Source organism: Manis pentadactyla, chromosome 6 (genome assembly GCF_030020395.1).
Source record: "Manis pentadactyla isolate mManPen7 chromosome 6, mManPen7.hap1, whole genome shotgun sequence".
Lineage (NCBI taxonomy): Eukaryota > Metazoa > Chordata > Mammalia > Pholidota > Manidae > Manis > Manis pentadactyla.
The window spans coordinates 116598775-116625889 of record NC_080024.1 but is presented as its reverse complement, the minus strand read 5'-3'; the positions used below and the strand labels follow the sequence as shown (position 1 = coordinate 116625889).

At 39.7% G+C, this 27115-nt stretch overlaps 1 protein-coding gene across 1 annotated transcript in view; it reads right to left on the bottom strand.

Moving 5' to 3' along the window:
- Positions 1-1969: 1969 nt before the first annotated feature.
- MYOM1 (myomesin 1) overlaps positions 1970-27115 on the bottom strand; it is a 127753-nt gene continuing 102607 nt past the window's right edge. Inside the window, exons 23-37 of the mRNA XM_036905851.2 lie at positions 26572-26681; positions 26405-26449; positions 21277-21413; positions 19284-19428; positions 18482-18541; positions 18107-18174; positions 16259-16372; positions 15471-15558; positions 14411-14449; positions 14215-14320; positions 11690-11853; positions 10532-10568; positions 10282-10304; positions 8018-8073; positions 1970-2789 (exon numbers count right to left, since the gene is read on the bottom strand). Coding sequence (XP_036761746.2) covers positions 2496-2789; positions 8018-8073; positions 10282-10304; positions 10532-10568; positions 11690-11853; positions 14215-14320; positions 14411-14449; positions 15471-15558; positions 16259-16372; positions 18107-18174; positions 18482-18541; positions 19284-19428; positions 21277-21413; positions 26405-26449; positions 26572-26681 — 1486 coding nt within the window. The 3' untranslated portion in view covers positions 1970-2495. The remainder of the gene's footprint in view (positions 2790-8017; positions 8074-10281; positions 10305-10531; positions 10569-11689; positions 11854-14214; positions 14321-14410; positions 14450-15470; positions 15559-16258; positions 16373-18106; positions 18175-18481; positions 18542-19283; positions 19429-21276; positions 21414-26404; positions 26450-26571; positions 26682-27115) is intronic.

The following is a 27115-nucleotide window of genomic DNA, read 5'->3' as shown; positions in this document are numbered from 1 at the left end:
GGGCTGTATTTAAGTAAAATTAGCATTTTTACATTATAGAGTCTGTGCACATTCGATTTTTAGGTACTTGTAATGTTTTAGATGACTTACCCTAATAATATCAGCTTTATGATTGTAACTTAAAGTGTTTAATTAACAATGATTTTATGTTGAAGTATTACTAAGTTTATATCAATATAAAAACATCTGAGAGAACTAAAAAATTTCCATATTTATATACTTAGTTTTATAGATAGTTACTAACTAAGGTTTTGGAAAGTTTTTGTTAAGTCAGATAATAGGAGTACTTAAAATGGAAAGCAAATATATTAATTTATAAATACAGTTTAAGAAGTTAAAAGGAATTTAGTTGTACTATTAAATCACCCTTAACATAAATTTTTTCATTACCTATGTTTTTTAATAGATAAGTAAGATTTTAAAGGTAAACTTCAAGGATTTTGAAAGATCTAGATTTTTTAAATTTATTACTTTAATATATTGCTTATTGAGTTTATATAACTAAATTCTGAATAGTCTTTTCTGTGCTCTGCCATGATCCTCTGCATACCCATAGGTCACAGATTCACGAATTCTTGTGAGTTAGAAAGACTTTCAGCATCATTAAATTGATAGATCTATAGTTTCAGTTCTATTTTCCCCTGTAGGAACAGCAGCATTTTACCTAAGCCATTAAATCATGATGTGTCATTACAATGGCTGAAATAATTCTTATAACCATTTTATTGAAGTCCCAGCTTATAGAGGTATGAATAGGAAACCTATTTCCCTCCCTCACTGATACCTTTTTCCATCAGGTGTCTCTCTGCTGGATGGATCTCAGTGATGCACACTTTGCTTTTATATTTCACACAACTTCAAGATTTGGAACACACTATTTTAAAACTGTGTTTTCATTGGATTCAAAATCCTTCTTGTTTTCTCCTTGGTCTGGGCTTCGGTGGCATGGAACGGGGGGATGGGATAGCAGGTTCTGCTTGCACACCCCTCCTTCCCTTATCCCAACACTGGGACTCGGCAGTGGGGGTTCCGGCCTCTCGCTGCAGCTCCTTGGCATGTGGATCTGCATGTCCTTCACCCCTTCTTATCCTTGGCGCCCTGCTCGTGTCCCCTTCCCTCTGCGTCCCCTTGTCCAGAGGGAGCCCTGCTGCCGAGGGAGGGAGAACTTCAGGCTGCTCGAGGCCTGCCTCCCCTCGGCCCTTTGGAAGCTCACTGACTTGCCGTACCTGTTAGTGAGAGCACAGCCCAGAGTTCCCCGTCACAGCGGCAGCACGGGGCACTGGCTGGACAAAGGAACCAGCGACAGTCAGGTGAGAGGCAGTTTCTAGTCCCAAACTGTGCAAAGGAGGGGATGAATAGGTGTCCATCCAGTCTGCATATGGGACTCTGTCACCCCATCCCTGATCCTTGGCAGAAGGAAGTTGGGGGAATCCTTTTTTCACCATTACTATTTTCCTGCAGTGTTGTGAGTGTGTGTGTGCGTGCATTGTGGGGGTGATGAGGGGGTGTTGGCTGGTGGGTAAGGGTGGAGGAAGGACTAAATTTCCTAAGCAGAATGCTGTGTGTCAGCAGGCCCTGCAAGGAGGGGCAGGCCCCAAAGTTGGCAGTTCTCTGAGCCTAGATGAGGGATCCTTTTTTCTTAGCTGTGGGCCCTTCATTACCAATTCTGTCACTAACACCCCACACCATATTATTATCCATAACTGACACATTCCATTCCATTATTTTGGGTATCTTAGTGGTGGAATCGACTTGACAGCACAGCAAGTTAGCAGTGACAGTGACAGCAAGTCACACCTCTCAAGCTCTCCCGACCTCGGACTGCATACTTCATCATGCTGTGAAGGCACTGCCTTATCCAGAGGAATACAAATCAGAAGATGAGCGACAAGAAAGGCAGAGAGAGAGATGCAGCGGAGGGCACCCAACTGAGCAGCCAAACATTCAGGAAGGGAGAGACACTGGCGGGAAGAGGAGAGGTGTGAGGACTGTTTATTAATGCCAAGGAGGCTCCAAATCACAGGCTGCCAACAGAAACGCACATCACTATGGTAACAACACACAGAATATACTGCTTCGCTTAACACCTTGTCTCCATTTGCACCGGGTGCTGAAGAATGACTGCAACCCACGAGATTACTGGTAAGGGTCTAGCCAAGCCCAAACTGCTCCAGCACATCCATCTGCTCTCTGACCATCATTCAACATCCCTGTAACTTTATTCTGGTCTTTTCCTTAAAACTGTTTCCTAATATTTGTGCTACCAGTGTTATTTTCTTAACACATAATTCGTAGACAAAAGAAAAACTATTAAAATGTTGTTAGTTGGTACTTTTCTATATGAATAAAAGATTTCACAGTATTTCCCCACACCAACACAAAAATAGGGAGTGGAAAGCACGAAGATGTCCCTGCACTTCCCCCAAACCAGGTGCACACAGGTGCCCGAGGCAGCTCAGTGTGGCTCCCCTCACACGCCCTCCCAGCGTCCCTGGTCACTTGGACTTCTTGGTGCCTGGCTGTGCCTTCTCGGAGGCCATTCTCGCCTCTTCCTCCGGTATGAACACACTGATAGTGAAGTCGCTTATCTCTGAGCCGTACTTGTTCTTCACAACCAGCCCATATTTGCCAGAGTCGAAGGTGCTCACGCCGCTGATGCTCAAGTAGGCAGTCTTGCCAGACTCGAACTTGAGACTGCAGTGGCTATCTGAAGCCAGGGGCTTCTCGTTCTTCAGCCATGAGACCTCTGGAGTTGGGTCACCCCACACAATGCAAGTGAGATTAAGTGCCTGCAAAACAGGTTTTATGAGAAGGAAGGAGATTTGTCAGATGTAACAATCCAAGAATGGTCTGATGGTCCAGTATGACACATGTAGAACAAATATAGCCCTTCCGACCAGGCTTAAAGTGGTCATGTGTAATGCGCCTATGTGAGGGAGTTTGAAACCAAACCCGAGTAGGTGTCTCTAGGGCCTCAGCCCCCTGGATCGGGAACACCTACCATCCAATCACACAGAAGAGCGTGGTTCCCGTTCCCATCTCCACTGCCACTTTCGTAAACACACAGATGCCTTTTGCTCTAAGGTGCCATTCTGGACTCTGTCTCAGTAGAGGGATTTCCTTATTGCCATTATCACTGCCTGCTGACTTGTGCACTTCGTCTGCCTCACAGAGCTCAGCAGCAAAATCCTAACAGCTGTTTCAGATAATGTGACTAATTTTCAAATCCCATCTTCTTCATTTTCTTTCTCCCAAGTACCATCCAATCTGCTGCAGTTGCAAAGGTACTCTATCAAAATGTACTCCTATTTCCTAATATTTTATTATATTACCTTCTGTGCTAAAATCCTCTTATTTTAAAAGATTGATGTTTAGGCCTATAGTTTTACATTACCTTACTTTTTTGCTGAGAAATTATTTAGATAGTTGTAAATTCAGTGCAAAAAATAATAGAGTGATCCTGTGTACTGTTTCCTCCAACAGTAACATTTTACAAAGCTGTAAGATAATATTACAATGAGGGCATTGACACTGATACCAGCCATTCTTATGTAGATTTCCCCAGGTTTACTTGTACTCATTTGTGTTCAGTTCTGTTCAGTTCTATCACCTGTCTAGTTTCATGTATCCCCCAACTCAGTCAAGATACAGAACGTTTCCGTGACCACAAGGATCTCCTGTGTTTCCCTTTATAACTGTCCCCTGCCCCACACCAACCTATTTCCTAACTCCTGCTGATTTGTTTTCTATTTCTATAACTTTGTAATTTCCCAAACATTATATGAATAGCATCACACAGTATGTAACCTTTTGGGATTGCTGTTTTCACTCAGCATAATTCCTTGTAGATTCATCCAAGTTACTGCAGGGATCACTAGTTTGTCCTTTTTTATTGCTGAGTAGTGTGCCATGGTACGTATATACCTCTGAAGGTCATCTGCGCTGTTTCCAGTTTTGGGCTATTATAAGTGAGGCTGCTATGAACATGTGTGTACAGGTTTTTATGTGAACATACATTTTTATTTTTGCCCAGCAGTGCAACTGCTGGGTCATATCATAAATACATTTCATCTTTTAATAAACTGCCAAACTGTTCACTGCTGAATTTTATCAAACATTTATAGAAGACCTAATACCCATTCTCCTAAAAGTTTTCCAAAAAGTAGAAGAGGAGGGAATACTTCCAAACTCATTCTATGAGGCCAGCATCACTCTAATACCAAAACCAGGCAAAGACACCACAAAAAAAGAAAATTACAGACCAATATCCCTAATAAACATACATGCAAAAATACTCAACAAAATATTAGCAAACTGAATTCAAAAATACATCAAAAGGATTATCCATCTTGACCAAGGGGGATTTATTCCAGGGAAACAAGGAGGACATAATATTCATAAATCAATCAATATCATATACCACGTTAACAAAGAGAAGGATAAAAACTACATGTTCATCTCAATAGATGCTGAAAAAGCATTCAACAGAATTCAACACCCATTCATGATAAAAACTCTCAAGAAAATGGGTATAGAGGGTAAGTACCTCAAAAAAATAAAGGCTACATATGACAACAGCGAAAGCTGAAAGCTTTTCCTCTAAGATCAGGAACAAGACAAGGATACCTATTTTCCCCACTTTTATTCAACAGAATTTTGGAGGTCCTAGCTATGGCAATCAGACAACACAAAGAAATAAAAGGCACCCATATTAATAAGGAAGAAGTTAAACTGTCACTGTTTGCAGATGACATGATGTTGTACATAAAAAACCCTAAAGAATCCACCCTAGAACTACTAGGACTAATAACTGAATTCAGAAAAGTTGCAGAATTCAAAATTAATACACAGAAATCTGTTGCATTCCTATATACTAGCAATGAACTAGCAGAAAGAGAAATCAGGAAAACAACTGCATTTACAATTGCATCAAAAAGAATAGAATACCTAGGAATAAACCTAACCATAGAGGTGGAAGACCTATACCCTGAAAACTACAAGACACTCATGAAAGAAATTAAGAAATAAATGGAAAGCTATCCTGTGCTCATGGATAGGATGAATTAATATTATCAAGATGGCCATTCTGCCTAAAGCAATCTTCAGATTCAAAGCAATCCCTATCAAAATACCAATAGCATTCTGCAATGAACTAGAACAAATAGTTCTAAAATTCATAGGGAACCACAAAAGACCATGAATAGCCAAAGAAATTCTGAGAAGGAAGAATAAAGGTGGGAGGATTATGTTCCCCAACTTCAATCTCTACTACAAAGCTACAGTAATCAAGACAGTTTGGTACTGGCACAAGAACAGACCCATAGACCAATGGAACAGACTAGAGAGCCCAGATATAAACCCACACATATATGGCCAAAATACGATAAAGGAGCCATGGATATACAATGGAGAAAAGACAGCCTCTTCAACAACTGGTGTTGGCAAAACTGGACAGTTACATGTAAGAGAATGAAACTGGATTACTGTCTAACTCCATACACAAAAGTAAACTTGAAATGGATCAAAGACCTGAATGTACGTCATGAAACCATAAAACTCTTAGTAGAAAACATGGCAAAAATCTCTTGAATATAACATTAGTTTTTCCTGAACACATCTCCTTTGGCAAGGGAAACAAAAGCAAAAATGAACAGATGGGACTACATTAAACTAAAAATGTCCTTGTTTACAGGAAAGGACACCATCAGCAGAACAAAAAGGCATCCTACAGTATGGGAGAATATAGTCATAAATGACATATCCGACAAGGGGTTAACATCCAAAATATATAAAGAGCTCACACACCTTGACACCCAAAAAGCAAATAACCCAATTAAAAAATGTGTGGAGGATATGACCAGACACTTCTTCAAAGAAGAAATTCAGATGGCCAATAGGCACATGAAAAGATGCTCCACATCACTAATTATCAGATGTTTATTGCAGAACTGTTTACAATAGCCAAGATATGGAAGTAACCTAAGTTTCCATCAATAGATGAATGGATAAAGAAAATGTGGTACATATACACAATGGAATACTATTCAGCCATAAGAAGAAAACAAATCCTATCATTTGCAACAACATGGACGGAGATAGAGGGTATTATGCTCTGTGAAACAGCCAGGTGGTGAAAGACAAATACCAGATGACTTCACTCATTTGTGGAGTACAACAACAAAGGAAAACTGAAGCAACCAAACAGCAGCAGACTCACAGACTCCAAAAAGAGACTAGTGGCTACCAAAGGGAAGGGTTTGGGAGGGTGGGTGAGGGAGGGAGGGAGGGAGAAGGACATTAAAGGGCATTATGACTAACACACATAATGTAGGGGGGACAAGGGGAAGGCAGTATAGCACAGAAAAGACAAGTAGTGAGTGACCCTATAGCATCTTACTGCATTGATGGACAGTGACTGCAATGGTGTGTGTTGGGGGGACTTGATAACATGGGTGAATGTAGTAACCACAGTGTTGCTCATGTGAAACCTTCTTAAGATTGTATATCTATAATACCTTAATAAAAAAAATTTCAAACTGTTATTCTGAGTGGCTGTACAATTTTGATTTACACTTCCACCAGCAGTGTACATGTGATTCTGTTTCTCTGCATTCTCACCAGCATTTCTTATCACTACTTTTTATTTCAGCAGTTCTGACAGGTGTGTTATGATATTTCACTGTGGTTTTAATTCGCATTTTCCTAATGTCCGATGTTGAATTTACTTCACATTTTTAATTCCATTCTTGCACTATTTTTCTTACTGAAATCCAGAAATTATGAAGAAAAGAACTAGGGCCCACTATATATAGGAAAAGGGATATCCTTCTAAATATTCCTCTGAAGGGTCTTACATGATCACTTGTTACTTCTTTTTATAAAAGTACCCCTTAAAATAGGGTAGGTTAAGAAATCTGTTTTCTTTCCATGATTAGTTTGCATTTCTTACAAATAATTCTACAAACACATTTCAGCAAGAAAAATGCAAATCAAACTATTGCCATTAAACTTATCCAAGTGGACCAGGTATATGGTTTTTGGAAGCTGTGATTACTTGGATGTTACAACTTTTGACAAAACCCAAGAATACTCCCAAATACCTTAAGTGTCATGGAAAACTTATCCATATTTTAGATTTGAGTTATAGATCATACAGCACTTTCGCATACATACTCTTTCTTAATGCTCACTATGACACAGAGAGTTGAATACTCTGAGCCTCATTAGATGAGGCAAATGGAAAACAGGGTTTAAAAACAAAACAACCCTGCAGTGGTTGAGCTTAAAGTCAACAGTGTTCCTATTTTGTGCCCACAAAGCAGCACAGCTGGATGAGACCTGCCTCTCACTAAAGCCTTCACACGCATCTCATTTGACCACTGAATGTCTTTGTTGCCCTTTTGAGGTGGAAAAGGTTTCATTCCACTGTTAGCATCCCTACCCCCCTGACCCATATTAAATTTGTTTTAATGAAACATATGGATGAAGAAAGTGAATTCAGATTAGAAATCATGTTCATTGCTTTGCAGAGAGATTGTGACGGAGCCAGAAAATACCGGTTTAAAATCAAACGGAAAGAAAGAAGATTTCAAATAAAACAGCTTATAGGAACTCATGGAGCAGCCTGCTTCCTTTCAAAGGTGAGGTACTTAATAGGACAGCCCATTTTCCTTTAGATGTTGGAGGTTGCTTCTTTCTTCAATTGCATTCGTCATATTGTTATGATTGGACATTTTCTACCTGTCATGAGTTTACAGGGTACTTCTGGAAAGAGACTAAGTGGTCTGCATGTGCCCACATCAGACAAGCTTATATCCTGATGCCTGGCCCATGGAACACTAACTGGAGAAAGGGCTGCATTTTGAACCTTTTGTCTGGCTATTCTGAAGTCAAACGTCAGCAGCCAGGGCATAAGATGAAGACGGTAGGAGTTATCTTAAAAGAAGGAACAGAATCTGGGGCACTGAAACCCATTCCTGGTGTGGAAGTGATGGGGACAGAAGTGCTCCATGCTTACCTTGCCCTCCTGGATGGTGACCACATCGGGGAGACCGCCGACCACGCGGGCACGATCTGCAAGCACAGGCATTTCATGTTAATCACTGAGATGGTAAGCATCAGCGATCACTCACAAAACCACTCTAGGGAACTAATTTTCCAATTTAGTTTCCTTCTCCTTACAATTATTTTATACCTGTTTATAATATGCAAAATAAGAGGATCCATTGATTATAAATGTTAATCCTCCCTCGCATCTTGTGCACCTGGGTGCCTCTATGTGTACCTAAATTATCAGCTTGACATCACTTTGTTGTATCAAGACCTGCTCTATAATCTCCATAGCTATTTTCAGCTCTGGCCCCTCTGCAGCTCAGTGGGGCTCAGCGGGAGGAGGAAGAGCAGATTACTCTGGACAGCCTCCAAGCCGAGCCTGGCTTCTTTCACAGGCCTGAAAGGTTGCATAATCAGAGGCTATCTGCCAGGGAGATCTGGAGGCTGGTGCAGATGTGGGCTTCCTTGAGACCTTCCCTAGAGAGCTGCCCTTTCTTGTCTCCTGGGATTTCCTGGTAGTGCTGTACAGGGCGGCTGTCAATGACTGAATGCAAAGGCTTGCAGCTGAGGGGACTACACATGGGAAGGAAGCTGAAGTCTGCCCCCAGCCAACCCTTGTGCTCTGGATGTGACCTGCTCAGGCCTGGGGAAGGAGGCCCTTTTGTGATTCATGTAAGGCACACTCTCTTGCCCTAAAAGAGTGGCCACCACCCTCTCAATTTGAGGCCCACTTCAATAAATATGTGATTCTAGTTCACTATTTCTACAATTCCCTCCTCCACTGTCAAACTAAAGCTTTGAAGGGGTCTTGACTGCACTCTCCTGCCTATTCCATTGACCTTACACACTAGTAAGCCCAAGTACCCATCTGGCTCCCTGCACTACTTGCCATGTGCTAACAGGCAAGTCACTTCACTGTGTAGACCTCAGTCTACTAATCTGTAGAATGGGGAGAGGGTTGTCTTACACCCAGGAATGTGAATTTTCCACTCTTCTCCACAGTGTCCACAGGATTCCTCTGAGGAGAGGCACTGAGTCAGAGAGCCAGGACCCCTCTCAGCTTCAATGGAGGTAATTTGGCTTTCACCTATTTTATATTTTGGGTCTGTGTGGAAGATTTTGTTTGAATGAAGTGTTGCACAGCATATGAAAGTTTAAAAACATGGACCTAGAAGAGCTTAAGGTCTCTTCCAGCTCTGAAGTGCTCTGATCCAGAGATCTCAGGAAAGAGCTCATTAACTGGGGGGAGTGGCAGGCTTCTTGCCCACCAGAGTTCAAAAATGGGAGCGTCCATCAACTGCTCTGGATGCTGGCTTTGCCTGTGTGTACAGCAGCCAGGGGGACATACTCGGTACCACCCAGGAACGCTCTCTGCTCGCTCTGACCTCTCCCCAGCTGGCATCTACCCTATTTGCCACTCGCAGCAGCCTGGCAAACCCAGAGCATGAGCAGGAGACGGGAAGAGCTGAAAGAAGGGAGGAAGGCAGTGCAAGTCAAAGGTGAGCCTGTCACCCTGATGACCTGGAGCCATGGACTGTCGGCGTCACGACTCACTCCTCCTCATCCCTTCCATTCCAGCCCAGGACCCACTCTACAGTTTTAACCCTTAACAATTGTCAAGTTCTGCTACACCGAGAAAGAACCTGAATTATTACGATAATTTAATCTGTGACTTCTGGAAGCCTATCTGTGAGTTCTTCCAGAAAGCTCTGTGTGTGTAGCAAACAGTTGGCAAATTAGTGTTGAGCACATTTCTGGGTACATAGTTAACATTTTGGTGTTTATTTACTCAGACTGTGAAATAAAGGCCTTTTTTATCCTACAGGAGCTCTCAGGAAAATGTAAGAGTACTTGGGGGACCAGTTACAGCAATTTACCCACGCCAAATTTACAAAGTTTCTTATTGCTTCTTTTCTTTAATGTACATGAATTTTTCTGACACACTGTGGCGGATGCCAGTGATTAACAACCTGCTGTGTGATTTGCAGCTCAGAGATTTCTCAGGACATCTGGGTGGTTAGCTCAAGAACTGGGCAACTTTTTTACAGTGTAACCTGAGACTTTCTTCTTGGAGAGATTCGTACTCAAGAGACAAAATGAAAACATATGTAGAACACCTAAGATTTTTAAAAAAGGCTTTCACTCTCCTCCACCTGTAGTCATGGTAGAAGAATGAAAGTCATACTTTGAAAATTACACCAGGAGTAAAGGGAAAGGGAGTTTACTTACTTTTCTCGGCAACGGCAGCTTGTCTGTGGTTGAGACAAACGAACAAACACACAAACAGAGAAGAATTTTGTTTTAGTAGTGACCCTGGACTGCCTGTCATTGCCGCAGAGACATTTTGCTGCTCAGCAAAGCAGTGGGAAGTGCTGTTTTCACTGCATTTGCCAAAATGAAAGCCCTTGGGACCCTCGGATGGGGGAGCAGCAGACCGCACTGCAGAGAAAGTAGTGCAGGCGAAGGGCAGGGTACTTACTTTAATCTCTGAAATTCAGCAAAGGCTTCATCATATGCTTTAGGGGAAAAAGGGAGATGTTAGAATTTTCTCACCCAGAATTGACAACACACAGGGGTCAATTAAAACTCACACTCTGAGGTCAGTGTGATCAGTCTAGATGCAACTAAGCTGACCTTGAATAGGACTGCGCCTGAGAGTTCACTCTGTGACTTGATGGACTTAACAAAACAAGCAAGTACTTTGGGAGAAAAGGTGAAATAGTGGATTTTAGAAGATCTGAATTCAGTGAGGGACTTTCCATGAAAACAAAAGACAAAGATAAGCTTTGCCAAAGACAAAGTGGGGATAAAGGTCTGTTTCAAATCAAGGCTGGTTGTCTGATAAGCATCCTGAGCCTCACAGAAGCTTCCCTCTTAGTAACTTGTCCCACACATCCCAGCCGCCTGGCTGGACAGTGAGGTGTTACCACTATGTGGTCTGGCCCCTGCTTTGTCTTAAAGAGTTTGGCGTCACTGCAGTCGCAGTGGGTTGTGCGGGAGAGACAGAAAAGGCAGAAACCTTTTGTCCAATATCCCTCATTAGTTTTTCTCTTCCCTAATCTCTCCAGAGTTCCCCACCCTCATTCTCTCTGCAGATGACCTAGAAATCTACAGCCATAAGGATCCAATTTTTCCAACTTCCTTCTGTTCTCAATATTTACCTTTGCTTATTCACACTTACTTCCCTCTGGTTTCTGAAGAAGCATTCCTGCCCCTTTCCAAAGCCAGCACTTTCACCCCTGCCTTGACCTCACACCTTCCATTCTGCAGAACTTGCTACATTGGCTAGTCTCCTTCACTCACACCTTCAGTTCTTCCAACTTAACCAGTTTTTTGGACTTAACAAACATGCTCACATTTCAATTACCATAAAACTATTCTTTTTCAGTGTTTGTTCTTGCTCAAGTGATTGTAAATCAATCTGCCCTTCTTTGTAGAAATCTTCAAAGAGTTGTGCTTTCACCCCGTATTTATTGTCTCCACTTTACTTCATAAACTATGGTTGAATTTAAACTGCTTTATTAAAATCTCCAATCATCTTTCAATAGTCTGATGTACAGACCTCTGATCACCCTTCATTCTTTCTAAAATGCCCTCTCCTCCATAGTGAGTTCTAATCTGCAGAATATGCATTTACCTTGTCCAGAAAGATCCACTGTCTTCTGGTGTCCCGTTTTGCCATCAAAGAGCTCCATTACATATTTCCCTTTGTCATTTGGGGTGGGCTCATTGATTTGCAGCCAGATCTGCTCCCCGGTGACTGCACTCTTAACTCTGTCTGTGTATTTAACAGGAGTCCCACTGTTCATGTCAAAGGAAACATCCTTATTGTTTGTTTTCATCCAGAGCTGATCGTTACTTTGTTTCTTATCAAAGGTCTTACCAGAAAGTTTCACAGGCTTCTGAATAACATGGGTTCCACATATGTTCTACTACAGAGAAATTACGGGCCTTGAATCACAGACCTTGGATTCCAAGGCCCAGGGCCAGGGGTGGGGTAGGGATCTGACAGTTTGCACATGTCACTCCCAGTAGTGGTCAGGGGGCCAGGGAAGATTGCAACACCTGTACTTCTTGGTGGTATTAATCATCTTTGCTTTTGCTTGGGTTTTGTTGTAGGACTAAGGGAATCTTTAAAGTAAAAAAGCCAAACTACATATTACTGCGTATTTCATGCCAATGGCGTATGGCTATAAATTGGATTTTACAAGCTAGTTAAAAACAGGCTTAAAGAGATCATCTGTGGCTGACATCTATTGACATATGGGGTTACAAAGGTATTTAAAACATATGTAAATATGCACTTGGTAGTAAGGCCAAGAGTAAATGATAAGCAGAGTCGTTGCCAAAATAAATGAGGCACCTTCTTTGTCCCTGGATCTGTGCTTCTCTCTATTCTATAGTAGGTCATGAGCAGATCCCATGCACTGTGTTCTTTACCAGAGAATAAAAGCAAAGAGAACTCTTTGTTTTGTGACCTGATGGGCTAGAAATGCTACTATTATACACAAAGTAAGAGAAACGTAGAGGTATATGTACTCTTGATGAGGTTAAATGGAACTTTATGAAGATTTTGTAAACGTGAGGAAATTTTTTTAAAAAGGCAGTACACGACACTACATTATTATAGTAACAATTATGCATAGAGAAAAGACTGGAAGGAAGTACCCCAAGATATTCATTCTATGGCTAGGGAAACTATGGATTATATAGAAACTATAAACTCTTTCTAATTTGTAACATGATCTTAAAAAATATTTTCTAAAGCAAGCATGTAGTATGTTTATAATAAACAAAATGAACTTTAAAAAACATAGCAAAATGAAAATCTCCACCATAAAAAGTTTTAGCTTTCAAATAAATGCAAAACAAAAATCTCCACCAAGAAAAGTTTTAGCTTTCAAATATATATTCAGCATTTTCCATATATACTACATTCTTTAATGGATATTTAAAAAATTTAAATGCCATAAAACGTAGAATAAAAGAACCCATCTGTACCCATAGACTTTAGCCTAAACAGTGTATGTGTGTCTTGGAGACTTAGAAAGACACACAGCTCTATGCTTTGCCATAAGAAACCTATTTGAATTCTTCAGTTTCTGGCTAACATGAATTATAGTATCTTAAGTTTGTAAAGTACTTCATGGTTTATAAAGTGCCATTAATTCCATTCTTTTACTGGGTTGATCAGTGTTATGAAATAGAGCAGGTATTTCTGCTCCTATTTTATGTGAAAGAAACCTGAGATTCAGAGAACTAAATGACTTGCCTAGGATCCAAAGGAAGATAGGAGCAAAGTTACGACTAAAATCCATTTCAAGGTTTTTCCTATTATAGTACATACTTACATAAAGACAGTGAAGAGGATCAATCCTTGATTCCTGAATCTTTCACAGTCACACAGATACACAAGGACTCATTTCACTGACTAGGCCAATAATGTGGGTTTATGACTTGCTAGGCTAATAGCAGTTTCCTCAAAACTCAGTGTTCTAATTTTTTGAACATATAATTGTTTTGGAGATGATATAAAACTTTTTGATGGATGATTCAACTAATTTATCTTTTTATTCTTCAGACTGATATACTAGAATGTCCTAGATGTCACAGAAGAATTTCCTAGAATTTTCTCTCTTTTAATTTGTAATTACTTCCCCAAAATGGGAAGTACTCCCCTGCATGGGCCTCTGTGGGGAACAGCCTCCTTTCATCTAACAGGATATTTGGTGCCCCTTGGTGCGCACTGCTGGGATTTTGCTCCAGACCATAGCCTGGGTTTGTTGTGTATAGAAAGACAGGATAAAAATCTGGCTCTGGATGCCTGGAAATACAGAGCTCAAGCATGACCACCTGGAGGGAGAGGCTACATTAGAGAGATGTCTCTGAGTTATGATACTTCCCAGATCACAAAGACAGATGCTCTTAAGCTGTCACTAGCCTCACCATGAATGTTTTGAATGTTTTGAGGAAAAGTGCTAGCCTCACACCAAGGGAATGGCCTGGGAGCTCACCAGCATTAGACCTGAGAAGTAAGGAGACTGCTTACCTGAAAGGAACACAGGGTGGTTACTGGTTTCCCCCCAACTTGTTCCCTGGTCCCCACCCCTCCCCCAATAGAGAAAGCTTTTCCACACAGCAATTAAATTCCCATTTACTTACTTGTGGGACCAGTTAACTTTCAGATCCTCTAGGTAGTAAGTAACAAAAGAGTACAGCCGGATACCCTCAGCTGTGCTCGTGATTTTCAGGTCTGTAGCAGACAAAGCTGAAAGAAGAAAACAGTATATTTCATGCAACTGTAAACCCATCCAGGAAAATAATGAAGCACTGTTGTGATGAGAACATCTTAACTTACCTATCATTTTACATACTTCGCTCATCAGTTCTTTAAAGGCTGTGGACAGAGATTCATAGACAAAGCTTTAGCATAAAAATGTTCAATGTAAGGGCAAATCTCAAACTGTTAGTCAGCAGGTGCTCTCAAAAAATCTCTGTTTGGTGAAGGGCATTCATTGCAAGGTGAATTTACTGACTAAGTGATAATATGTGCTCCTTGAGATAATGACTCAATTTTTACAGAGTTGTAAAAGATCCCTGCTCTCAACTGGTATTCCTTCCCTCTCATTCTTTGTAACTGTCACCATATTTGTATTTTGGAGAAAGAGCTAGAGTGAGACTTCCAGGAAGGTTCTTAGCTTTAGTAGTCTCTTCCTAAGTCCCAGGAAGCCTTTGTTTACATTACAAGAGTTTTTATTATCTGTGTCATCAATACATAATGAATTAACCATCTAGGTTCCCTAATATTTCTCAGCCTATTAATACTTTTTGCCAGTAAACACATTGAGTGTTGCCTCCACCAAGAGTAGGAAGGTGAAATCAAAGTCAGACTTTTGCTGTTGGTTACTAGTATTGTTAAAGGTCTTGTTCAGGAACAAAACTGGAAGATTGGGGGTCACATGTGGGTTTTCCTTATCATGATATATATGTCCTTAGTAGGCTCTGAAAAATAGACATTGTTTTACTGCTCCATTAGTAAATGAGAGGCTTCAAGTTTCATATATAAATCTTTCTTGCTCATGTTTTAAGAGTAGACTATTTTGTGACATGCTTTTCACAGTAGTTTTTGATCCTGGAATGTTTTTTACAGGTGTTATAACAAAAATGGTGATTTATATTGCAAACAGACCCCTAGTGGGACATAGACTCAGGATCAGAAGTATACTTCTGATTTCTAGGGAACCTAAAGAGAAGTATTTTTGAATTAAACAGTAGTTCACTCTGCTGGAATTTCAATTAAAACAAAATCTGTGGACCAAAAGTCAGCATGACTTCAATTGTCAGCTCAGCTTCACTCAAAATTCTGGTATCCTGTATCTAGAACACACAAAACAGACCCCAGCAGTTGGTGGACTGACCTTCATCCACAAGTTTCAATCTGCTCTTATCTTTTCCTCTGTCATCTTTCAGGATAACTTCATAAATCCCAGCATCTTTTCTCGAAAACTAAGGGAGGAACAGAATACCATACTGCAATTTATCGTAGCCTCAGAGGATGGTGTTTGCATTTTGAAGGCCCTGTGATTTATAGCACTGCCATCAAGACACACACTGAACAAGCATCTAGGCATGTCAGCAATGAACAGTTCACGGATGAACCTATGTATCATAATTCAACAGGCTGGCAGTCCTGACTATTCACCTTCTAAGGCTATGGTCCCTAAAGTCCTTATCCTTTATTCTGCTTTCATATTAAAAACTAATGATCACATATATTTGAAAGTATGCTCTTTTATATAAAAAGCAGATAAAAATCTCTACTTAAATGAATACTGTGTTTGATTGTCTCTTTTTGTATTCTTTGGGAACAAGTTACCATGAGGCTTAAGGGCCAAGGAAGAAGAATCCAGTTAACTACCCTACCACTCACCCATCTGTGAAAAAAAGTAGCTCAGAAGGGCAAGAGTTTCAGTGCCCAGTCAATATTAATTGGGAATCTGATAAATCTACACATATCACAAGGTGAGGGAATCTTTTGTGTCCCTACAGCTTGCTTTTTGAGTGATGTCAGGGCAGAATCTTTGGAGAAGTTAGAATTAAGGAATTAAAAATGCCTGCGGCAAAGGAATACAGGATCTAGACTCTGTTTTTTGGAAGAATGAAGTGCAGAAAACTAATTTATATATTCCACATTTATAGTACATACCTCTGTTATAAGCAGGGTACATATGCCATCCTTAAAGTCATGCTTCTCATCCACTGATATCTCCCTCTCATCTTTGTACCACACAATATGAGTCTCCTTCTTAATATTTGCCACCTAGAGAAAACCCATAATTACACTTCTTGAAATAAGAAAATGCTACTCTTAGGGAACTAAACAGTTCTTAATGTAGCATTGAATAGAACAAAAAACACTGAACTTAGAGCTAGAAGATAGATTACTAAAGGAATCAATTGAAAGCTATTTTAATTGATAGAGCTTAGATATAAATTGACACAAACTACTGAACCTAAACCAACAGCATCTCTATTTCCAGCTGTAAAAATTGACCTAAAACCATCTGGTGGACAAGAAAGAAAGAATAGATACATACATACTAACATCCAGAATTAAATAAAAATAAAAGTGTGAAAACTGTAGGAAAATAAATCCCAGTACATTATAGCCTATATCACAAAAACAAATGGCTTTATCAAAGGACATTAATGAGTAAGACCCAATATATGTCTAAATGAAGCTTTGCAAATAAATATGTACAGGAAGTATGCTTTAAAAAATGTTTTTAATTGAAAACTTTTCCCCCAGTTTTACTGAAATATAATAGACATATAATATATAAGTTTAAGGAATATAATGTAACGGTTTGATATATGTATATATTGTGAAATGATCACCATAGTTAGTTTAGTTAACATCCATCAAGTATGGTTTAATAAATTAGTTGCTTAGCAATTTTGAGGAAACTTATTTAAATCCTGTATCAACATATATCTCATCATAAATTTCAAATGGGCTAGATGACTTCATATATTTAAAGGGATCTTGAGCTTTATCTACAATGTTTGAATTCTCTGCAAACAAGAGTATATTTATGTATTTCTTATGTAATTAAAGTTGTATAAAGAAGTAAAGACTTCACACAAGAAAACAATTCCTAACACCCCACTGAGTAACTGGACAAGTGTACATATAATTCCCTAAAGAAGAGATACAAGTATTAAGCAGATGAAGAAAATATTTAATCTCATTAAAAACAAGGCTATGCAAGTTTTAAAATATTAAAATATTTGTTAATAATTAATATAAAAACCAGCGCTGGTAACTGTACAGTGAAACCAGTACACACATTCTTTATGATCCTGTAAACTAGTTTCCTGACATACAGAAAGTAACTGTGCTACTAGGTGACATTGCTTCTGAGGTAAATGACCTCTGATTAGAAAGCTGCATCTGGACTGGGAGGGACTCCATAGCTTTGGGCTTCCCTGAGTACACTGACTCTTGTAATTTGGGCATATCCCTTGTGGGGACCCTGGCAGCTCTGCCTAGGGAGTGTTACAAGAGGTACTGGCTCCTTAGAGCATGAGGTATTTGTAAAGCCACGTTTCCTGCACCTTCCGGAAGGGAACCTTGTTGCCTGGGTGGGGAAGGGAGGAGCTCCTGGCGTGGACTCCTGCAGGGGAGGAATGCCCGGAGCTACCTTGCAGGCAAGCTGGGGCTCTTGTCCTATATTCTTTTGAGTATACTAGTTCCAAGTGGGGTATGTGATGGTATGAGTCTGAATGTTTAGCCCCACATACTCTACTAACTATAATGAATGTGTAAATCGCTACATGTACATAAATAGTAGAATAATGAAACAAAGAGCTTTGGGAGGACAAAGGAAGGTTCATTCTACCTGGATTGAGAAGGGGAAGACCAATGACAACAATAATATTCATCAGTAAGGATGTGTCACTCATCATTTTGGTTCAGATGGAGATGAAGAATTGAACTTCCTTCTATTACATTCTATTTGTATCAAACATTTAAAATGTATCTACTTCTTACCTTGCATTTCAATAGTACATTACATTCACCAGTCACTTCCCAGCTCAAATGCTCAGCAAAATGTGGACCTATAAAATTTTAATGACATCAGTAATCACTCTACTAATCACAATGCAATGTCAGAGCCCATTCTTAAATTCTAAGGTGACTATGGTTTGAAGTGAAATTTTAAAAATTCAAGATTTAGTTTTTAAATATTTTAAATGGACACATAGTTAATAATAAATGTTTCCAATTACTTTTTATTTGCCAGAACACTATTATTATAATTATAATGTAAGTAATAATTTGCACTTTAATGTGTTACAGAAATAATCTTGGAATATTTTGTTCAAGAAGTTAAAGCTTTTCTCTTTACTCACTGCCTGTTTTTACCTTGTTTCTTGATCCATTCTTGCCGCTGGAATTCAGCTTCTTTCTGGAGCTTTTTATAAACTAAATATTGAAAAACAGGGAAGTATGAAATTGAGTTGAGTGGTATAAATATACATGCCAGTCACTGTGCTAAGTGATTTATGTTCGTTATTACACTCATAAATCATGGCCACCCTTTTGGTTTTCAGTTTTCCTAGGTGAAGAAATAGGCTTAGGAAGAAAGGTTAAGTAACTTGCTCAATGCCACAAAACTAGGAAATAGTGAAATAGTATCGGATATTGCAAATGTAGAGATCTGGCCAGGCTTTCCATTGCTTTGTTAAATGCCACGTTTTAAATATTGGTAGTTTCTGTAGTGGTTAGGGCAGCTGACATAAGTCTAGTTATAATGTAGGATTAATTGATTTGGCATGTACTGCTTTTGTATATTTTTCTTAATTTAAGTAATTCAAAGTAAATACACATATAAGATAGTATCATAGTTTGTTTCTGAGACACATATACACTCTTGGTTGCATTGTAATCTCCTTCATTAGAGAATTTTAGTAGTAAGTACTAATTTATATATGAGATACTTTAAGTGCAGTCTTGCCTATAGGTCACAGATAAATCTGGCATCCTTTTAAGTTAACTTTCATTTCTATGAAATGAAATACTATGGAAAGTATTAGCTGAAAATTGTATTTCAAACACTGGAATCCAGTCAAGAAACAATTCCTACCTCAACTGCTTCGGAGCCTTGTGGTATTTACACTGAATGGGGCAGCAGAGTCTTTCAGTCAACAACCCACAAAAGTCTTACCATCTCCAATGAGAACAAGAGTAGAATGGCTAGTTGCTCTCCCATCCTGAATCTGGAAAGTATATGTTCCCTCATCCTCATCCTGTAGCTTTTCCATGAACATTTCAATTATACCAGTGTTTCGGTCAATATGCATCTTATATTTCTTCAATGTGAAAAGAAAAAGAGAAGTCAGTAAGGTAGATATTAAGACAATAGCTTGATGAAGTAAACATAAACTCCCAAGAATCATAATTTTAATAACATTTCTTGTTAATGCTTTTTTAGATGAGCAACGTTTCAAAATCTTCTACCCAGGAAAAGGAAATTATTAGGTAGAATATATGACCTTGACCAGAACTGATGACTAAAATATCTGAAATTTAATTTTTTTAAAGTAAATAAAGCTTTCTTATCCCAAGTCACAGAATGTCAAAAAGGGGTTTTTAGGTTCCCATTCTAAACTCTTTTTTCAGTGTAAAGATAAATCTTAGTCCCTGGGCTTATAAGCATAAATTCCTTAATGGATTTGAATGAAAGAAGTTTTCCTGTAAAATGTCATAGAATGAAGGCTCAGGTCTGTGTAACTCATGCCCCCGAGTTTCCTCTGTGGGAAACCAGCCTACAACCTAAGCTGCATTTTCCCTTAGCTTTCCCCTGCCCTAACTTGTTTCCCTTACTCCTTCTCCTGAGAGTACTCCATAGTTCACTTGCAGGAGAAACTCTATTTCATACTCCCCTTCTGGGGAACCTGACCTCAGACAGTCATTTCCATCCAGTGAAAAGTATGATTACAACCAATTGCAATGACAATGAACAGCCTTCAAGTTCAAAGTGTGTGTGTGTACATGCAGCAAATGCAAGCATGTGTGAACACATGAAGAGGAGTGTGCCTGCACCCATGTGAGCACGAGGCTTCCCTCAATGGCTGTGGCAGCAGAGAATGATGCAACCGTATTTTCCTTCCTCTCCCCTGGCCAGGTGGCAATCCCAGCAGTTGATGAGAACATTTTGGAAACAGGGAGGAGCTGGGCCATAGTGGATCCTTGAGTGACTTGTTCTGGCTCTATGCACAGTTACTGCATAAGTGGAAATGGAATATACTGCACGCTGTTCTGCTATTTATATTACTCATCCTCCCCATCACTAATGAATCCTCAAATGTTTTAAAAACTTATCTTCATGAAAGCAGAACAGATTGATAATAATGGCCACAAACCATGACTCTCCTGTCTTTTTGGTCTCCCATTTACACCCACGACCGGGCAGGTAAGAGGCAAGTTCTTCAGTACCATGGGTACTGGCCCAACCCTGCCTCCACTGATGCCTGGAAAGGACAAATAAAGTGCCAATGTTGTAACTCCAGCTAAAGAAACTATGTTTGTATTAAAAGTAAAGAAAATAGTGGATTTAGATATACACAATCACCTATGTAAATAAGATTTGAATAGACATAGGTACATGGAAGTATAGGAAAAGACCCAAAGTATGTACCAATATGCAAATCAAGAAGTTTAAAAATCTGTGATTTGTCTTTTCTGAGTCTTTAAAGCTTTACAATAAGCACGTATTGCATTTTTAACCAGAAAACAAATGAAAGATGTTTTCACTGCATTTTTTTTCTGAGCCGTTGGAATGATAGGGGTCATTCCCTCCCTGTAAAGAACCAAGTCCCTGCTGGGATGTCTGATTTGAGTATGTGAGTTCAAGCAGGGTGTTGCCTTCTCGAGAGAGCAGCTCTGACTGCAGGGGCACCACACTTCTTCCTGATTTGCCCAGGACAGTTTTGGTGTATGACTGTTGTCCTCTAAGAATTATTATCAGCCCCCTCTTTCATTCTCAAAAATGGTTTGGATATGATGTAATCAATCTATATTTTCAAGTGAAATGATTTAAACTTCTCCACCCTACACCTAGTGGTTTTCGTAACAGTTTATCTGCATTCTTCTCCACATGTCTTCCCCAGCATTTTCTACAGTGATATGTTTAAGAATCTCAAAAGTGTAAAACCTACCGGCCCTTCAAAAATTTCCTTGTCATTAAATATGTAGCTGACTTTGGCGTTACCAGAGAGCTTCTCAGCCTGCATCCAAAACCGGACCTGGCCTTTCTCCAAAATTTCAACTGCCAACTCTGATTTAACTGGGACAGCTATGAAAAATAGGAATAAAAGAGTAATTATATTGATAACCAATTGTAATGACAGATTTTTCTAACAAGTGAAAAACCACTCAATGGAAATGGTGGTAGTACCTTGCTTCTTGCAAAGCTTGGCAGTGAGGGCATGTGGGGAAAGCATGATAGTGAGGGAAGAAGACCTGGGTTCCAATCCTGTCACTTTGGGCAAGACTTCACTCTCTTCTCAGTTATAGATATCTCAGCTATAAAAATGAGGAAGACAAACTTACTCTGAGAGCCCCCCAGCTAACCTCAGTGACTCTGTCCTATGGCTTTGGCTAGGTTTACTAGACAATAACAGAGCGTGATGGAACAGTATTTGGACCCAGGAGAGCTGGAGTCTAGTCCAACATCAGCTACTAACAAAGTGTGACATTAGGGAGGCCACCTCACATACCTGAGTCTCATTTGATTTCTTCATAAATAAAAGGAATTGAAGTGAATAGCTAAGATATTTTGCAGCTCCAACATTCTATGATCTTAATTAGTTCAAAATACGTGGAAAAATATTTTTCTCCAATGATTTAATTCACTAGTTCTTTAAGATGTTTTTTTAAAAAGAATTAATTCTCATTGTATATACAAGATAAACTGGCTTGTTGTTTAAACCCTATCCATCCCAACTCCATACGCGTCATTGAAGTTCTTAGACCAGGCAACATTCTTCAGAGGCAAATAAGCGAATCACCATGGAGAAGCCATATGAAAATACAGTGTGGCTTGCCTCACAAGGTGAGTGCAGGACCATGTGGTAGCTCTGATTTACACTTGTACCACTTAAGCCATTTGAGTCTGAGCGAAACTTTGAAAGTCAGCTGACATCTCTCAAAAGTAGTTTCTAAATGTACTGTAACTTGAAAATGTTGTCTACAAAAGTGCCTCCAACCAATGGTTCTGCATCACAGGTGAATGCAGGCATACTTTGTGGAAAAGTATGGTTGTTTTTCAAGGCTTAGCAGTCCTTCACTCCCTTTAGGGGAAACCATCACTCTTTGCTTTCTCTAAACTGTTCTTAAACCTATCTCAAAATTTTAGCATTTGCTACATTTAAATTAATAGGGTTCCAAAGTTGTGCCAAGTGTATACTAATATTTCTTTGTATTTATTCTAAATCTACCCTTTTTAAGCTTTAAGAGATGCCTTTGATTTGCATTACTCCATATTTGTTGTCAAACCCAGTTACAGAGTCCTTCCCATGCAGAACTAAACGCAGGCTCAGGCATCACTGACAGAGGGACAGACACTCTCTGATCCACACCATGACCCTGGAGACACTTACCTCTTCCCATGCCTCATATTCCTCACCTGCTAACACGGACAGGGCTGCCACACACGGCCATGAGGTAGAGTAAATACAGGACCAGAATACACTAGCACACTAATAATGACCAGTACTGAAGGAATTTTAGTTCTCTTCCTCCCTTATTTTTACTGATGACAAAATTGAGCCCCAGGAAAGATTAGTGACACATCTAGGCAGCAGAGCTGAGACTAGAGTTATTCCCTCTTTTCTGCGTTCTTCTTGGTCCCAGCTGTCCACTCAGAAGAATACTAGTGGTTTTCTTGTGTGAACAAGTCTGAGTAAAGCAGATCACGGACAGATCCCAGGGTGCTGAGAGCAGGCTAAGCCTTCTCCCCTGTAGTACAGGACACTCCTGCTTGCTAAAGTAATCTCAAGGGAAGTGGAGAGTAGAATCTCTTCTAGAAAAGTCTGGAGACCTCATTCTGGGGAAATCTACTACATGAATGATGTGGTTACCTAAGAGGCCCAGCATGGTGGTGGAGGGGGATGGGCATGCCCTCTGGAACTTCCAGCTCCCTTAATGTTCACTGTCCTCTCTCAATAATAGGAACATTGTCTGGGGAATGCTGGCCACCAGAATTGCCACAGAGGGTGTGGTGGCAAATAGCAGGTGCACACACAGAAACAGCCCATATCCTGGTTAGAATTACACCACCTGGGCTTAACCCCAGGTACCAGTTGTATACATCCGGTCTAGTTACGTAACCACTCTGGGCCTCACATTCTTCACCTCTAAAATTAAATCACCACAATACAGACCCTTTTAAAGTCATTGTGGAGTTTAAATGATACATCCCAGCTAAGCACCCTATAAATAGCCTGGCATATAATAACTGCTCTATAAATTTGGCTATTAATATTTTGATATCTTTCCTCCTCCAGTTGTTCCAGCAACACTGTACAACTACCAATTGTAAAATATAATATACTGACACCTAAGAGGACATAAAATAAACATAATTTATGTGTATGTCTGTGTGTGTATCTGGACACATAGAATATACATATGCAGGTGGGATAGTGACCAATGATTACAAATGAGGAGACATTATGCAGGATGTTGACAATACTCACCATTCCCCCAAAAATATCTTGGAATTTTGATTAAAAAAATTTATTCACATAAGCTGCAGTTAATACTGCAATGTAGTATCAACACTGAAGACACAGACTAGGTTACTTCCTATTTTTAGATTTATGTATTTTTATTTTTTCCTTCTTCTAGTCTTAAATTTCCTTAGGCTCTTTTCTCTGGCAGTTGATTTACTCCAGCAAAATATCTGTTATTTGTAGGTTTAAGGCATATGTTCAGTGGTTTTCAAAATATTTTTGAAATAGGAGCTTAAAATAGGAGAATTTACTGTGCCAAGGGATCAAAGGAGCACCATAGTCTTTATTACACTCTGTTAGAAACAAGACCATTTAAAACCATACAAAAATCTCAAGAAAATGACTTAATTATGTATAAACATTTATGAAGAGGAAATGGATATGAACTGAGAAATTAAGATGCTGCTTTGACCTTAGCATCAGAGTATCATCTCTGAAACTAATCACACATTGACGAGGCGATCTAATAGCAGCAGGGGAAAGAAAAGTACCAGAGCTTTAATATTTAAAATGCTGCTTCACTGGGCTAAGGCAAACTCTCTTGGTTAGGAGATCTGACTCCTGTATATCAGAGTTTTTAACACATTCTCAGGTTTTCTCTCTGTGCCTACCAGGTCTCTAATAAAAGGGTACCTGAATTTGCTGCTACCCTCTCTCCTAGAACCAATTATTGGAGTGATTATGTTAATGCAAAATAAAATATCTCAGCAAATATGGCAGTGACATCAGGCAGTTAATATCTCCAAGTCCATATGATCGCTAAACTTCAGGGAGGCGTGGGTTCCTCCAACTCAAAAATAGCTCCCCACTTTCTCTCATCTTCAACCTCTAAGCTAAATGTAAATGTTGTTTAGACTAGCTATTGCCCAGACATTTCGTCAGTGTTTATGATCTGACTAACTAGATTAGTGGATGCTGCTCTTTCTCTCCATTTCCACCAATGTTCAAGAGCAGCCAGGGAGAACACTGATGGAATCTGCCTGTCTATCTATGGGGGCTCTGGCTGTGGTCAGCACAGTGAGCCTCTCCTGGCCTCCTTAACTCACAGCCGTGGGAACATGATGGGAGAACATTATATGCAGTTTGCAGGTGGCTCTTCTGCAAGAGGGTTTTTTCTAGTGTCACTGTTCTGTTTCAATTTATATTTTTCCTTAAGAGTTCAAAGATCAACAGATGCCATATTGATGATCTCTCTGAGCATCTCTATATGGTAGATGCTATGAACTATTCCAATAGCCATTTCTAGAAAAGAAATCCAGGCACAGGGAAACTGAAGTGAGTGGCCTAGGTTCACAGAGTGGGTCAAAAGTGTAGAACAAAGAGTGTCCAGACCAAACCTCTGCCTTCCGAACAATCAAAAAAAAACACAAAAAACTTTTAAGGCACCATTGCTTTTCTAATTTTATGGTAAATAAGCAGACAGACAAGAAATGATGCTCTCCTAGAATTCAGGAAGTCTGCATCTGACATTCACACCCCAGAAAGCACTGCACTGTTGCTGCTTTCATGAGCAAAGTGGTTCTGAAAACATTACAGTTGAGGCTAAGAGTCCCCAGTACTCAGCCTCGTGGTCAAACAGGCATTCCTCAGGGATGGAGAAGAAGTTAGGCGATCGGTTCCAGAGCAGTATTTATTTTTTAATCACAGCCTCTGTTGAGAATCTCAGGAAAACTACAGACCTCTCCTTAGAAAAATGTATATATATAAACATATGTAGTTTTGCCTATAGTCTGGGGTCAGCGTACAGTTTCCTGGGTTCTTGAAACTCCGGTACTAGTGAAGATGTTGTATTTTAGGGACTAAAGGATAAAAAAAATTCTGTTTTGAAAGAATGAGTGTATGTTATCACTTTCTCTGTTTTCTCAAATTCTAGGGTATAACTTTCTGGATAACCTACTACTTTAGCCAATAGGTACCAATGGCAAGAGATCTTATCAGGTCAGTGGAATTTTCCAAGTGTCATTTCAGACTTCTTTCTCTTCTTTTAGGTGTCAAGTGTAAAATTTAATCTTTTATGTGGAAAGTGCTTTATTGAAGGGTCTATAACAGTCTAGAGAGATTCTTTTTCTGACCAAGGCAACTTTACGTTATTTTCCAGGAGTTTAAAATGGTAGGTAATGCCTTTAGATTGTCTTTATTGGAGGTACAATTCTTCTAAGTGCTAACGTTAAATTGCTTAGGAAGAGATTAGTATGCTTAAAAGACATATGAATTGATGTGTCCAGAAGCTATATGTGTGTGTGCTCTTCCCAAATATGTAGGCAAAAATGAAGAACTTAATTACTCAGCTGCTACACCTAAGTAACCTGACACTTCTCCGTAATGGAGTTTGGGGTATGGTTTCTATGATAGTATTCCTTGTACCTCTTGAGAACAATGGCAAAGGTGAAAGCATCACTTCTAGAAAGTGTTTCTCTAGCTACTAGTATATGTTCCATGATATGTTCTCAAGAGCCCCTTCTCTTAATCCTGTTGACTTGTCATCTGACCTATTCCAGAAGTTGCCACCTAGTAGGACTGCTAACTCTGTGGATGTACTATGGACACTTACTTGGGAATTTGTGTTCTTGGCTGAGAGCAAGTAAACGTTTCAACTCTGTAGGGAGAAAAAGGAACAATTAAATGTTGAACTACTAAAACAAAACTCATGTGATCCTAGAGAATCACAGAGACATCAGAGCAGCATTAGACTTGTGACTGGACTGATTTTAAACTTACCTTCCTCATCTATCAAGTAGCTCGATGATATTCCTCCATCAGTATCTGTTACGTCACAGGAGTAAATGCCCACGTCTTCCATCCCGAGGTCTTTGAAGGTCATCTTTGTCCTTCAGAACAGAGTATTATTATAAGAAATGAGGCCGTGGGGGTCTGTGGACCTGTGTCCCACACTGTCTCTAGGCATTTGCATAGGCTACTCCATTGCTGGGACCATACACTCTCTCTCCCTTCCTGGCCTAAAGCCTACAAATTTGTTCTGTTTCTGGGAAGACTTTCCAAACTTCCTCTTAGTGGGGAATGGTGATGGGAGTGGGGAGTTGGCACATATCTCCCAGCCCCAAACTATGTTGCAAATGAATACACAACCCAAATAAAGATATTTTTAGCTGGTCATCCCTTGCTGGACAGCCTGAACATTGTCCCCCACAGGGCAGGACCTGCTTTTGGTAACATTGGGAGCCCCTTTTATGTCCTTCCCTGCATGTTCCTTTTCTGAGGTTATCATACTGCACTGGTATTGCCTTTTTCATTATCTGTATGC